Source organism: Delphinus delphis, chromosome 7, assembly GCF_949987515.2.
Source record: "Delphinus delphis chromosome 7, mDelDel1.2, whole genome shotgun sequence".
Lineage (NCBI taxonomy): Eukaryota > Metazoa > Chordata > Mammalia > Artiodactyla > Delphinidae > Delphinus > Delphinus delphis.
Window position 1 is genome coordinate 23,862,190 of NC_082689.1, and position 13,647 is coordinate 23,875,836.

General features: G+C 37.4%; 1 protein-coding gene across 1 annotated transcript in view; it reads left to right on the plus strand.

The window, feature by feature from the left end:
• The first annotated feature begins 1,386 nt into the window (after positions 1–1,386).
• Positions 1,387–13,647, plus strand: part of IKZF2 (IKAROS family zinc finger 2) — a 170,480-nt gene continuing 158,219 nt past the window's right edge. The window contains exons 1-3 of the mRNA XM_060016163.1: positions 1,387–1,410; positions 4,164–4,212; positions 5,012–5,116. Coding sequence (XP_059872146.1) covers positions 4,179–4,212; positions 5,012–5,116 — 139 coding nt within the window. The 5' untranslated portion in view covers positions 1,387–1,410; positions 4,164–4,178. The remainder of the gene's footprint in view (positions 1,411–4,163; positions 4,213–5,011; positions 5,117–13,647) is intronic.

Here is a 13,647-nt window from a genome sequence, read left to right on the forward strand (position 1 = left end):
GCTGTTTGGCAGTCCTGATAATTTCATGTGTTTTCAAACTTAAGCCACCCAGACTACACAGTGCAGTATTTTCAGCTCCTTTCATTTTCCTTTTCCCTTTAATTATAGAAGTCTCTATTCCCTCTTTTTGCAAATGCGGTCAAGAAAGATGCTAAATGCGACTGTTTGTAGAAGGAACGTGCATTTGTTTTTCTCATGACGATCCACATAAGTTCTTCCCAAATACAAAAGCTGTGCTATAACTAACTGATGATATTGATGGACAACACTTTACTCCTAATAAGTTTTTGGACTCTCCCCCGTTCCTTTGACTTTGGTGGATGTGCCACGTGCCCGGTGTAGATAAAACAAGTAGACACTCTAATTTTAAACTTGCACTGTAAAGCACTTTCAAAATAGTAATAGTTGAGCTTCATTTCAGACCTGACTTTCCTTCTCAATCCATTCCCCAGGACCCCTCTCTGCTTATTCGTGTCCTGGTCTATCGGGGGCCGTTTTCTGAAATCGCAAAGCACAGTTTATTGCGAAGCTGAGTGGGTGGGTCCACGCGCACACCCAGACTCCGGCCAGGACGCCGATCCCAAAGCTCCGCGTCGCGCGCCTGGATCGCGGTCCCGCTCCCTTCGTCCGGCCTCACCACAAATCCCAGTTTGAAAGAAAACTTCTCGAGGCCGAAATGAACCTCCCCTCGCCGTTGCAATTCTTCCTTCCGAGCCGACAGAAAACGTGAGATTTACTACGACACTTGGGGACTCGATGGGGGCTGCCGAAGCACTCTCGGAAGCGGGTTACCTGGTACCCCCCCCCTTTGGGGGCGGGGTCCGCCGTCTGGGGGCACCGGGTCAGGGGCGGCGCGGGTGGGCGCGAGGGAGGGCGCGCGTCGCGGAGCCGCCGGGGCAGCACTTGTCCTGTAATCGATTGCCGAGCGCGCCGAGCGGCGCAGCGCGCAGACACGCGCACACGCGCCCTCGCCAGCCCGCGCGCACACACATACACACACACACGCACACACGCACAGGAGCCCAGGGCCCGCACACGCGCGCGCGCGCACGCACGTCCTCCCGCCCGCGCCCCGGGCCCCGCCGCCCGCCATCCGCCGCCGCCGCCAGCCGGCCCTCCGCCCGCGGGCGTCTGCGCGAGCCCGGCCGGCGGGGGAGATGTGCTCGGGCTCCGGCGGATCGGTTTCTCGGGGTTTGACCAGCTGTCCCGGGCTAACCCTGCTCCTCGCTGAAGATGGAGGAAGTAAAAACAGGATTACCCTTAGCTACAGATCCACTGCCTTAGTTTCCACCACCAACTGCAGTGCACAAACACACGTTAGGCACAGGAAAGAAAGAAAGAGAGAGGACACACTAACAGTAAACACAAACAAAAGGGTGATGGGATTATTTTACTGCATGCACTGCTGAGGTAAATCTCCGCTTGCCTTTTGCGTGGTGAAGAACAGCTCTTGTTTTGTCTTCTGATTCATAGGTTATATATAAATATGTGTATCTGATTTGCAAAGGGGGGGAGTGTTTTCAAAGTTAAGTGTAATTATATAGTATCTCGTTTTGCACTGTTATGTGATCAAATGACTTGTTGCTATTAACCAGTAATAATAATAATACTATAGATATTTTTCTCTGGGAGGGATGGATTGTGGTTATGATTAGGGTAATGATTTCTGTAAAGGACGCTCAGGGAATCGGGTTGAAGATGATGTCTTCTGCCTTAATTTATCGTCCCCTCCTTGTAATCTGTTTCTGGGATGTTAATCGATTAATCAGTTCTCATCTCTATAGCTGTCATGGATTTGGACTTGTTTTGCTTTGTTTTAACTTGAATTCCAAGAAAGGTTGGGTAGCCTGGAATAAATTACAGCTGTCCAGATAGAAGGTAATATCCAGATCCTGTTGGAATTAAACAACAACAACCTGGTATGACATGTAAAAAGGCAGCCGTTAAATCACTTTGACAGGTTCTGGTATGGGCAAAAGAGATGGAATTAAGATTTAATTTATTATTATTATCATTTTTTTTTTGCCAAGGGCGAAAAGCAGTCCTGTGAAGTTGGCCTAGGTTCTTTGCTGGGTTCTCCCTAACTGTCCCTCCCCTCTCAACACCCCTCCACCCCCCCCACCCCCCGCCTTTTCTTTCAGTTTTCTTGTCTTAGCTTTTGGTCGATTCTTAAGGAACCGGTGGATCAAGTTTTTTCTCTTCTTGTTAATCGCATTGCTGTAGCACTGACTGACCTCTCTCTCTCTCTTTTTTTTTTTCCTCTTTCCTGAAAGTACGTGGTGCCATTCCTGAGTGACTTTTCCTACTAGACCATCCCAAAGGGACGAGGGGGAGGGGTAGAAGGAGGAGGAGAAGGGGGGTGTTCCTTCTCTCTCATTTCTTGGTTTTGTTTATCAGCCGATCTGTTTGCTGGATTTGGGCTCGGAATGACCCACCTGTAAAGTGCTTTTCCTTCCTCCTTGCCTTGAACTCTGCAGGGGGCTTGGCTTGGAAGGGGCAAGGGAGGGAAAGAGAAGGGGGAAACACAAAAAACTTCTTTCTTTCTCTCTCCGTTTATCTTCAGCCCGACATTGTCACCTCCTCTTTGAGGGGTTAGAAGAAGCTGAGATCTCCCGACAGAGCTGGAAATGGTGATGAATCTTTTTTAATCAAAGGACAATTTCTTTTGTATGTACATTTCGTTTCTCTTTCTCCTTTTCTTTCTTTCCTTCTCTGAGGGTTAATAACCATTTCATTGATGGGGCAGACTTCTTTCGCTTCTCCCTGACGTTTCTTTCTTAATATGTGTGTGTTAAATGTGTACATTTTTAAAGAGATAAACTCATTTGTAAAATATCCGAAGAAATTGCTCCCCTTTAAACTTTACGGATGCCTTTCTTTAAAGCCTTATGTAATCATAATTTGAAAGAATTTGATAACAGTACAGCAGGTTGAAATTTAAGCGTTATGTAGTGACTGAGTTGGGAATTTGATCTGATTATTCCATAAAGGAAGAAAGAAAAGTTTTTTTTTGGGGGGGGTAGGGAGGGTGGTGGTGAAGAAGGGGAGGGGAGGGAGAAGGGAAGTGGTTTTGGAGACAAGAAGTGAAGCTGCCTGTTTTCCAGTAAGTAATGGAGAAATTCCAGGAGCCAGGGCTAAATATACTTGGCGATCAATACAGAAATGGCTCATTGTGAATAATTTAGCTGCTGGTGCAGTGAGAGTTTTGAAACTAAAGGCAAAAAGGACTAGGGCCAAAGGAAAAAAAAATAAGTAAAAATCTTCTCAGGACATGTCAATTCTTTAAACTTTTTTCTTCAAAGTATACAGTTAGCTTATCGATCTTTTCGTTATGTGAAATCAAAGCTAGGGGGTGTCATCTCATACAATTTACTTTTGTTTCTGAGAATTAAGTTCCTGTTTTGTGTCATTGGTGCACGAAAATAATTCCCCAAACTTTGAAAAAGTGATCCCCTTACCCTCTTCAAAAAGTGTATGAATTTTTCAAAATTGGAGTGTATTAAGTAGGCTCGGCATGGTATCCAACCATGGTCTGGCAGGAAATTAAGGTTACATTGAACAGGTGCTTACACAGAACTTGGGGTTGGCTAAAATGTCAATACAAGCCTGGTAGTTGGGTAACTGCTGCAGAAACCTTCGAGACATACTTGGGCACGAAGTTTTTTTGTTTTGTTTTGTATTTCTTCTGTTTGTTTGTCCTCCCCCCTCCCTATTAGAACATGATGAACCAACTTGCAACAATTGTGAATAGAGCTATCTGTATACTCGGGAAGTCCTCAAACTGCAGCTTGATTGTAGGAAGTAGTGAATGGTAAAATACTTCAATCCCAGTTAAAGCTGGCACTTTGGAGGTGTACCCCCTTCCTATTTTTTTCTCTAAACCGAGTAAATTCTGATTAAAAGAGTCATTCATTTCTTGCTGCAGCCCATCTCATAGCACACTTATCTTTCCTATCCTATCTCCAGCAGGAATCAGATCATTTGCAGAAAGAGTTCAGTGACTTGCAAATGAGCACATACAGTACACTGTAGTATGTTTCTTGGGCACAGGTTGCAGCAGCAGCAACATGGGCTAACTGCTTGGAGCTTCAAATAAGTTAAGCATTTAATGGCAGATACTGAAAGGAATCATTGTGTTAAGGGTATAATCTTTTGTATTGCAGCACTGCACTTTGACTATGGAAACAGAGGCTATTGATGGCTATATAACGTGTAAGTATTCATTTTCATTAATCTGTTATTGGTAATAAAATTATGTTTGCTACCTGTATCGTAATTTCTGAATTGGAAGTTTTTGTCAAGAACTGTAAACTCTTACCTCCTATCTGTTCACAATTTCACCTTGTAAATGAGTTTGAGAAAATAGCACTGAAGTGAAATAAGAAGGAACTATAGATATATACCTGCTATATTAAGAATAGTAGCTTAGCAGATCAACAATTTACTACTTTATTGTTTTTTCATTTACTTTAAGTCTAGAATAGGTCGGGTTACATATATGTCTACTAATATGGCATGTACTAAATACTTAGTACTCTGTAACCTATTTTTCAGACACATAATGTGAAAGAGAATTAGCTCACTCAAGTTGACATTTTTTTTTAGCAAACTCTCCTTTCAAACATCTAACTCTCTGATAGCCAGCATTTTGGAAATGCTCATTAAAAATACTGTGTGTTTAAGGATTAAATTAGATGTTAAAAGAAAACAGTTTTTTCAACTAGAAGATACTTTAGAAATCAACTATTCCAGTCTCCATTATTTTACAGTTTAGATGAATGTGATAATGAAATTTTGTAATTTTTTAATCGTGGGCTGGTTGTTGCTTTTCGTCATTTCGTTCATTTATTATGTATTTCTAAATAACATTTCCTTATAGTTTCTTTTTAAGGGAAAAATGTATTTCATTAAAATCATATATGCATACCCCTGCATATATGATTACAAAGTTGGTAATTAGATTTTAGATGACAATGAACAGAGACCAAAAGATTTTATTTTGTGAAAACAGGTGACAATGAGCTTTCACCTGAAAGGGAACACTCCAGTATGGCAATTGACCTCACCTCAAGCACACCCAATGGACAGCATGCCTCACCAAGTCACATGACAAGCAGTAAGTCTTCATTTTATGATTTTTTTTTTTCCTATTTCTCTAGCGATAGACTTGAATTTGTTAGGTCTGTAGGGTCCTCTCACATTGTGGTGTAGCTGCTGCTATAGATTTTGTTAAAGAAAGAACAACACAGATTTATCCCTGTTCATTTTGGTATCGTAAAACATGAGCCTGCTTACTAGTCTGAACTATCCCAAGGTGGCATTTGGGAGCTGGTGCTTACCTGTATCAGGTAAGAAATGTTAGGCTTTTCTGGTTATTCTTTTGTCTTGCCAGGTTTTAGTTTTGTTTTTGTTGCTGGGTAAAAAAGTATGGAAACACGTTATTTCCAAAGGACTCTTCGAAGTAAAAAAAAAGGAAAAGAAATTATTTTCTATTACCTTGGCACAAAGCTAATCCATCAGTGGTAGAATTGCAGTGTTAGTTGCTTTTTTTTTTTTTTTAAACGTGTGAAAGTTTCGTGTCCAAAGCATTGGAAGTGAAATGTAATTGAAAATTTGTGGAACTCATTTACATCCATTTCTCTGACAAAGTGAAAGCATTTTGTTTTAGACTGTCCAGAGAAGAATTGAGAAAATTTGGAAGGGTGTTTTGAACTTGCAGGAATAGACAGTTTTGGCTACTGTTTTTGATAAAGGGTCATTCATTGATATACGAAACATTGTTTTTGTGTAATAGAAAAGCAACTTACATGCTGTCAGTGACAGAAGACAAAATACTTTATTAAGAATTTGGTTTATTTTCTCTTAATTATAATGTTTCATAAGTTATCAAGTGCAAATGCTCTGTTACTCCTACTTAAACTTAATTTGAAATCGTGTGTTTATACTTTTGATATGTGTTATATTCTTATACAGAAAGGCCATCTGATTTACATGTAAATATAATTTAATTTAAAAGCTTTCTATTTGGGTGACATGTGAAGGAAAAGCATTTTCTTTCCTTTTCAAATGAAGATTTAATAACTAAAGAAAACTGAATCATCGAGTGAATTATGAGCATATTCTTAATATATTAATTCTGATTATCCTGAGAGAACAAATTTTCTTTCCACTTCCCTCTTACAGTTTCAAAACTTGATGTTATTGTGAAACTACTAGCTTCATAAGTAGTTAAGACTTCTGAATTATAAGCAAGAGTATATAGAATACTATTGAATACATTTTGCAATTTGTTAACTTTAAGTGGTTCTAGTTATTGACTTGAAATTTCGACTGAACTGTGTGAACTTACTTTACTTATTTAAAAGTTTTCTTTATTTTTATTAATGGGAAGCACTTCCTAGGAAGACTTCATTCTAGAAGCAGTCATTGAAATTCCTTTATCATGTAGGAAGAAAATTAATAGTGATGGAATGTATATTAAATTATAGTGCTAATCTCTTGTAATGGATCTTGTAGGATTAATTTAATTTTTCTGCTAGTTGGCTATTGATTTGATAAAAGTTATACTACTATTGCAATGTAGGGAGTACAATTTTTACATTTTAACATTACTAGGTCCTTGGCAGGATAGATATTTTATTTTTCAGATAATTTTCATTTAATTTCCTAAAGAGTAAAGATAGATTGATATACAATTTCTGTTAGCTTAATATTTAGCTATTGTCTTTAGAAACATTGAATATAAGGGGTACGTAATATTGGGTAATCAGACTTTGACTGTCATCCCCCAGCCACTGCTAGAATATCAGCTGGAAAATACTTGGTAATTGTTTAATTAGCTCCTCTATTTGTGAATTTGATTTTGGTTTTGCAAGTAGTCCTTTCTAAAAGGCAGTTCACTCATTTATTTTAAATAAACATTGCAGAGTATGGGCATGATCAGTTTGGACAAATAAGAACTGTGCTTTTGATATTTGAGTTTTTCTCACCCAACAGCAGTAAAATTATGTTTGGTAAAGAGGTTTTGTTCTTGTTTCTTTTTTTTAACTTACTAGCCTGTGGCAATTCCATGTTAGTATAGTTTTTAGCTAAGCTGCATGTGTTTTCATGTTCTTTTCCAAAGAGTTGCAGGTTAAATATTTTGGCTCTCACTTCAGAGCTGTCTGTTGCATCCTTTACGTAGCCTCTATTTACAGTATCTAGGTTACCCACTTAGGTGTTAGATGGAGAAGATACCCATTTTTCCTCTCTGTTAGATCTAGGAGAATATCAGCATTTTAGATTGCCAAAGCAAATAGTGCTAGAGAGGGACTCTTGTCTGTTAATTAGAATAAGAGACCTACAATCGGTCGCTCAGATGTTTTTCTATGACTTGGAATAATTTTTTGTGCGTGTGTGACTTGTCAAATCACTTGTGTCTGAGATTACTGGTTTTTCTAAATCCCTTTATATGCATTGCTGACTTTATTATATGAAAAGAACTTATTTATTTCCCACATTTTTTAATATCTTCAAATAATATTCCTAAAGGGCTGTGACTTCCAAAAACAGAATTGCAGTTTTGGTTGAAAGTATTAGAGCTGAAAGTAAATGTGAAAACCTTTATGATAGAATAAGATAGGTTCCATAGCAGCAAGGAGGACAAGCGTATATGTGTAAGAGGTAAAAAAGTTATTTTAAAACAGTTAGAAAAAAAATAAAAGGAATAAAGCCTTTGATTTTATGAAATAACTGACGTTCTAGCAGTAAAGTAACACTACCATGTGATAGCCCACTTATTTTGGCTTTAGGAAAGTGGTCAGTTTTATTCTAAGGTCATAGTCATTTGTTTAGGTTATTCGATGACTATTCTAAGATGAAGGGTGTCTGTATAACTTGCTGCCAGCTATTGTATAAAAAATAATGACAGTAGCTATCATTATTTGACAGTGCTAGAAGAGAGCATCGGTGACTTGGGAGAGAACTAAAAATGTTACAGTGCCTGGCAGTCTTTGGTTTTAAAATTCAGCATGTAAGATAAAAAGAAGTAAGAGGTATTAGTGAACTTAACATTTTGTAATGACTACATCCTATATTTTCAAGTGGATTTCCTTAGAGAAATTTAGACTTTTTCTTCTAGAATAAGGATCTCTTTGATAAGAAGATGGGCATTGTTGCCCAAGATCATTAGTGTACATATTGAGTCTGCTGACAATCTTCGGTGTCAGGGATGACAGTATATGCCTTGATGGCTACTGGAAATACACAGTGTTAAGTGATTTTAAAAATAGAATCTGGAAGTTAAGGATCTGAGACAGACAACTCAGACAGAACAATACAAAAATAATCCATATTGTATTTCGGTCCATCAGATGAGACTTACTTTGTGATTCCTTATGTTTCTGGGTTAGCTCATTCCCAATTCTTATATAGTTGCTTCAGTATCGGTTTCAAACTGTGCTATACCTGCTGCTGAGTATTTTGAAAGATTTTTAAGGTTCAAAAAATTGTCATTAATCTTATTTTTCTCATTATCATTTACTTTTATAATGCTAACAAGTAAATTTTCTTTGGAGAGAGCTAATGGTGTGAAAATACATTGTGACATAAATTTTGTTTCTATTACTTTAAAACCTTTACATGGATCAACTTTGCAGTCAATACCATTTATCAGTCAGTTTGATGGCCAGGTGGCATGTATGGAATTGGAAGAAGTAGTAATTCTAGTTTTACAAGACTCTGACCAATAATCAGGTCAGGGAATCTAGTTTATTCTTTTTAGAGTGCTTCACATTCATTTTTTTTCTTAGCTAGTTTCCATTTTTAGAACCTAGTGAAGCATAAGTATAGTATGATTTCTATTTTTCTTGTGAGGAAATGGAGGTTTGAAGAAACCAGTTGGCCTCTTAGGTCCCTTAGCAGAAGGATAAAGTTGTCAGGATTGGGATGTAAAACTGATATTACCTTGTGGGTTAGTTAGATCACTTTATTGATAACTCTTGAAAATGTCATTATCTCAGGGTGCCCACCATGTCCAGTACTGACCCATGTTTTAGTGACAAAAACAGTATTACAGAAGTAGAATAGGGTTATTATGAGGGTGGAATGATAACAGATAATCTTGTTAAGCAGATGCTCTACTGCACTTTTAAAAATATAGCTTATGTTTTGGGACTCACCAGCTTTCTGAGTTGTCTTCTGTATCTTAGTTTGGCAGTCACCCTTGGCTGGATTTCCATAGGACACACCCTAATATAACACCAGATGGACTTGATGTAAAAGCTTGCTCTGTTTTCAGTTGTAGTACTTAGTTTTGTATATATACCCAACATACCTTACATTTAGTTTTTACTTGTCGGGAAATTAAAAAATATAAGTTTGACTTGATTTCTTTACACCCATCAGAGGTAAGCGTCATGGACATGTACCAAAAGGAAAAAAAAAAAAAAGGAACTAAAGGAAGTACGTATGAGCAGGGAATTAACAGCAAAATTTCTGTATTTTTTACTTTGCAGCTCATTCCGCCCCCACCCCCCACCCCCCATCTTTTAAGTCTGCTTTGAAGTAAGAATAAATGTCTGTCTTGGAGAAACAAAACAGCTTACTGTAGAAGTGTTGTTTATATTGCCTCTATCTTTGTCCAAATTTGTCTTCCCCACTGGAAATACATTAAAAATGATGTAATGTGATTGGTTAGGTTCTTTTGGGAGTCTTCCTTTGAGCCGTAAGGAATTGAGATCCCTGGGTCCCATCCTCTTCTCTCCTGACTTTGAATATCGATACATTTTGATTTTATGATGTTCTGAAAGATCAATAGCAGGGTCACAGTCCTAAGATGAGGTAGACTATGTTGTTTTTCTTTGCTTTTTTCCTTTATATCTGTTTATATAATATATATTTATTGACCTGTTAGTATTTTCCTTTTGTGAATTAATCAAGACTCAGGATATCTCTGCTGAAATAGGTAAAGAGTATTTAGGAACTATTTTCCCTTATTATAAATGTGTAATCACAACTGGAGTGAGAGAAAGAAGGGGGGCATAATTTATTGAATATATATAGGATGCCCAACACTATACTAAGTGATCCATATTATTTCACTTAGTCTCCACAACAGCTCTGTGAAGTTACTCTGTTTATACTACAGAAAACTGAGGCTCAGAAGCAGTAGATTGCAGGTGGTTAAAAATATGGGCTTTGGAGTTATACAGGCCTGTGTTAGAATTCTTGCTTTGCCACTAGCTTGCTGTATGATCTTAGTCATGTTACTTCACATCTCTGAGCTCCAGTATTCTTATCTGTAGAATTGGGATAAGCAATACCTAAGTCAGTGGGCTGTTGTGAGGTTTATTTTTTTATCTTTATTTTTCTTCTTTTTCACTCTGCTGCGTGACACGTGGGATGTTAGTTCCTAGGCCAGGGATGGAACCCGTGCCCCCTGCAGTGGAAGTGCAGAGTCTTAACCACTGGACCACCAGGGAAGTCCATGTTGTGAGGTTTAAATGAGGCAATATTATGCAAAATACTTAGCGCAGTTCCTGACACATGCTAAGATCCAATAAATAATCACTGCTGCTATCACTCAGAGTAGGTAAGTTTCTTTTGCACCAAACCATGATTCATAAGAATGTTTTCTTTTTTTTTTTTCAAATCAATATCTGTTTGAAATTCAGATCTTTTGCTCTTTCCACTTTACTACATAGGTCCATGGAATGGAGATAGGCATTTCTAATAATTTAGAGTAAAAGTGAAAGAAAACCCCCCTCTATTATTTAAAGTATCTGTGAAGATTTTGGTTAAGAAAGAAGTAGAGTTTGTCTATGTGCCAGAGATTCTTTTTATTGGGTTTCAGTGTTCCTGAGCTAAGTTTTATGTTTTTGGTTACATGTAAAGAAAATCATTGCTTATCATTGGTGCTCTAAAGCCACCAGTCTTTAAGAATGGAAAAAGTCCTCTTAGTAGAGTAACCTAGCCATATCTAGAATCAATTCTTTCTTTGAAAATCTGTATCTAAAATTTCACCGTATTTGTTGCTTCTGGTAGTACCGTCAATTCTCATTTGATGATACTTAATCAAGTTGTAGGCCTGATTGTTGCTAATTATGCATTTTGGCGGTAATAGTTTAGGTGTTTTAAATTTGAAGTAAACTTAAAATAAAATTATCACAAGCATTTGACATGTTGCTATATTGTTCTAGTTGATTAATTCAACAAATATTTGTAGGCTCTCTTTTATGTGTCAGGCACAGTAAGGTGAATCCAAAGGTGAATAGTACACTATTTTTGTCCTCTGGTAGCTCATGCTCTGGTCCTCCTGTAGCTCATACTCTGGTTTGAAAGAGACTTCTGAACAGGGCATTATACTATGATAACCTCAGTGTTCTTATTATTATGGGGAGTGAGGGGTGGTACTAGTTTGAGAAGACTTCCTGGAGGGAGATGCTGCTTAAGCTGAGACTTATTAAATGAATAGGATTTAGGAGAAGCAGAAGGCTTGTTCACCAAACAAACCCACAGTGGGAGCTGAGAAATAATATGATATGTTCTGGGAAATACAAACAGATTGGTATTTCTGGAGTGCAAAGTTGGAGTCTTAGAATTTGAAGCCAGAGATGACTCTGGAGAATTAACCAGGGCAAGATAATGGAATATCTTTTATAAGAGGAAACTTGGATTTCATTTTCAAGGGAGCACAGGATTTTAACAAATAAGATTACTTCAGTCTTTTTATTGACATGAATCATACCAGCTACAATAGGAGTAAAATGATTGTGGCTGGGGAACACTCTAGGGGCAGGGGGTTCTTTAACAGGCTGTTGCAATGACAGAGTGAAAAGTCATGAGAGCCAGTGGTAGTGAAGATAATAAGGAAGAGAAGGATTTGGGAAATAATAGCTTAAAGTGGACAGGACTTGGATCGTAGGGTTAAGGATAGGAGAAAGTTCATGATGATTATTAGATTATTGGATAGATGGCAATAGGTTCCATCAGGGAAGATAGGAAATACTGGAGCAGGTTTCCAGGAAAAGATTTAGTTTAGTTTAATTCTGTATACAGAGAGTTTGAAGCACCTGTGGAATTTGGGAGAGGATAGCAATCAGGCAGGAGGATAGTTTAGACTAAGTGTGAATTTTCCTAATTAGTGAAATCTAATATGTAGCTTGTGGTTTTGTTACTTTCCCTCCTGTATTACTTTAACAATAGTTTAGTATTTCTTTAAAAAATTCTTCCCTAAGTAATTCTCAGCATTTGATCAGTGACCATATTTCCCCAACTGCCCCCATTGAATCAAAATTCTATATGGAAATGTACGATCACAGGTTTTAATGAACTCTTTTTGCTTAATGGAGTCCTTTTATGCTAGTCTCAGAAGTTGGATTAGTTGATGTGATTGACTCACTGATTTTTAAACAAAACATGCTAGCCCTCTCCTTAAAATTCTGTGGTCTATTTAATATCATAACTTTGATGGTTACATATTAAAAAAAAATCATATGCCATACACTCCAAGACCTCTACTGTAATGATTTGTCTTTATTCTGTAACCTATTTCTCATCTATAAATACATAGCTTAAAACATATGAGGAATGATTTGTTAACTAAGTACTAGCCAGTTCTGCTACATTAATAGCCAAAGAATTTAATAATTTTATGCAGAGCCTTTTTGAAAACTTTGAGATAAATATACAACATGATATATATCATTTGGAAATTATTCGGTACATAATTTTTTTTTAAGTTTATAATACTGTGCCCCTTGGGATAAAATAATGTAAGGGGAAAAGTGTGGTATAGAAAACATCTCAATCTATTTCCTTAAAACATATATTATAGAACACCATCTTAGAAATTAAGCCCTGATTACCCAAGACACCATGAAATTTCAAATGAATGTTAATGATGAAAATAACTTCATCTGAGATTTCCTGTATGTGGAGATTCAGAACTTGCTGTGGAGATATTTTTATCTTTTAATCACTGATCCAGCAAACATTTATTAAGCATTTTCTTTGTGTGATGCACTGCTGATGCTGGGGCACAAAAACTGTGTTAGGGATTTTTTTTTGGAGTGGATGTTATCTTTCAAGGTCCAAGAGAATTCATATTTTATTTGAGATGTTAATAATCCCGTTGCATTTAGAAGCAAATAAGTGTGTTGTGCTCACCATAGTTTCTATCCATTGTAGAGAAATGAACTGCTTCTCACCTTTTACCTCTGAGAATTCTTCAAAAGTGTATAAATTTGAAGACACACAATGAAACAGAGACAAAAATACAGCCAGCTTCTAAAATAGGTTCCCACAGGAGAACATTTCCCCAAGAAATTTTCTATAATGTAGGATTTTGTTCTCAGCCTTACAAGTTCCGAAACTTGACTGGCAGCATGCACAGAGCGGCACCGTATCTCAAGGTTGACTCGCATTAAACAAGTTTACAAAATTGATGTTTAAAGTTGGAATACCAATTTATGTCTGTACTTTCATTAAAAATAAAACAAACGAACAAAACCTGAACCAACTAACATAGGATCTGGATCACCTCAGTTGGCTTGACCAGATCTGTTTTTGTGTGTGTACTGACCTATATGGGTAAAGCAACAAAGGTCATCTGGTTAGCAAGGAATACAAACAAAGGGAGTTAGTTACATAATTCAAATGTTTAATGGC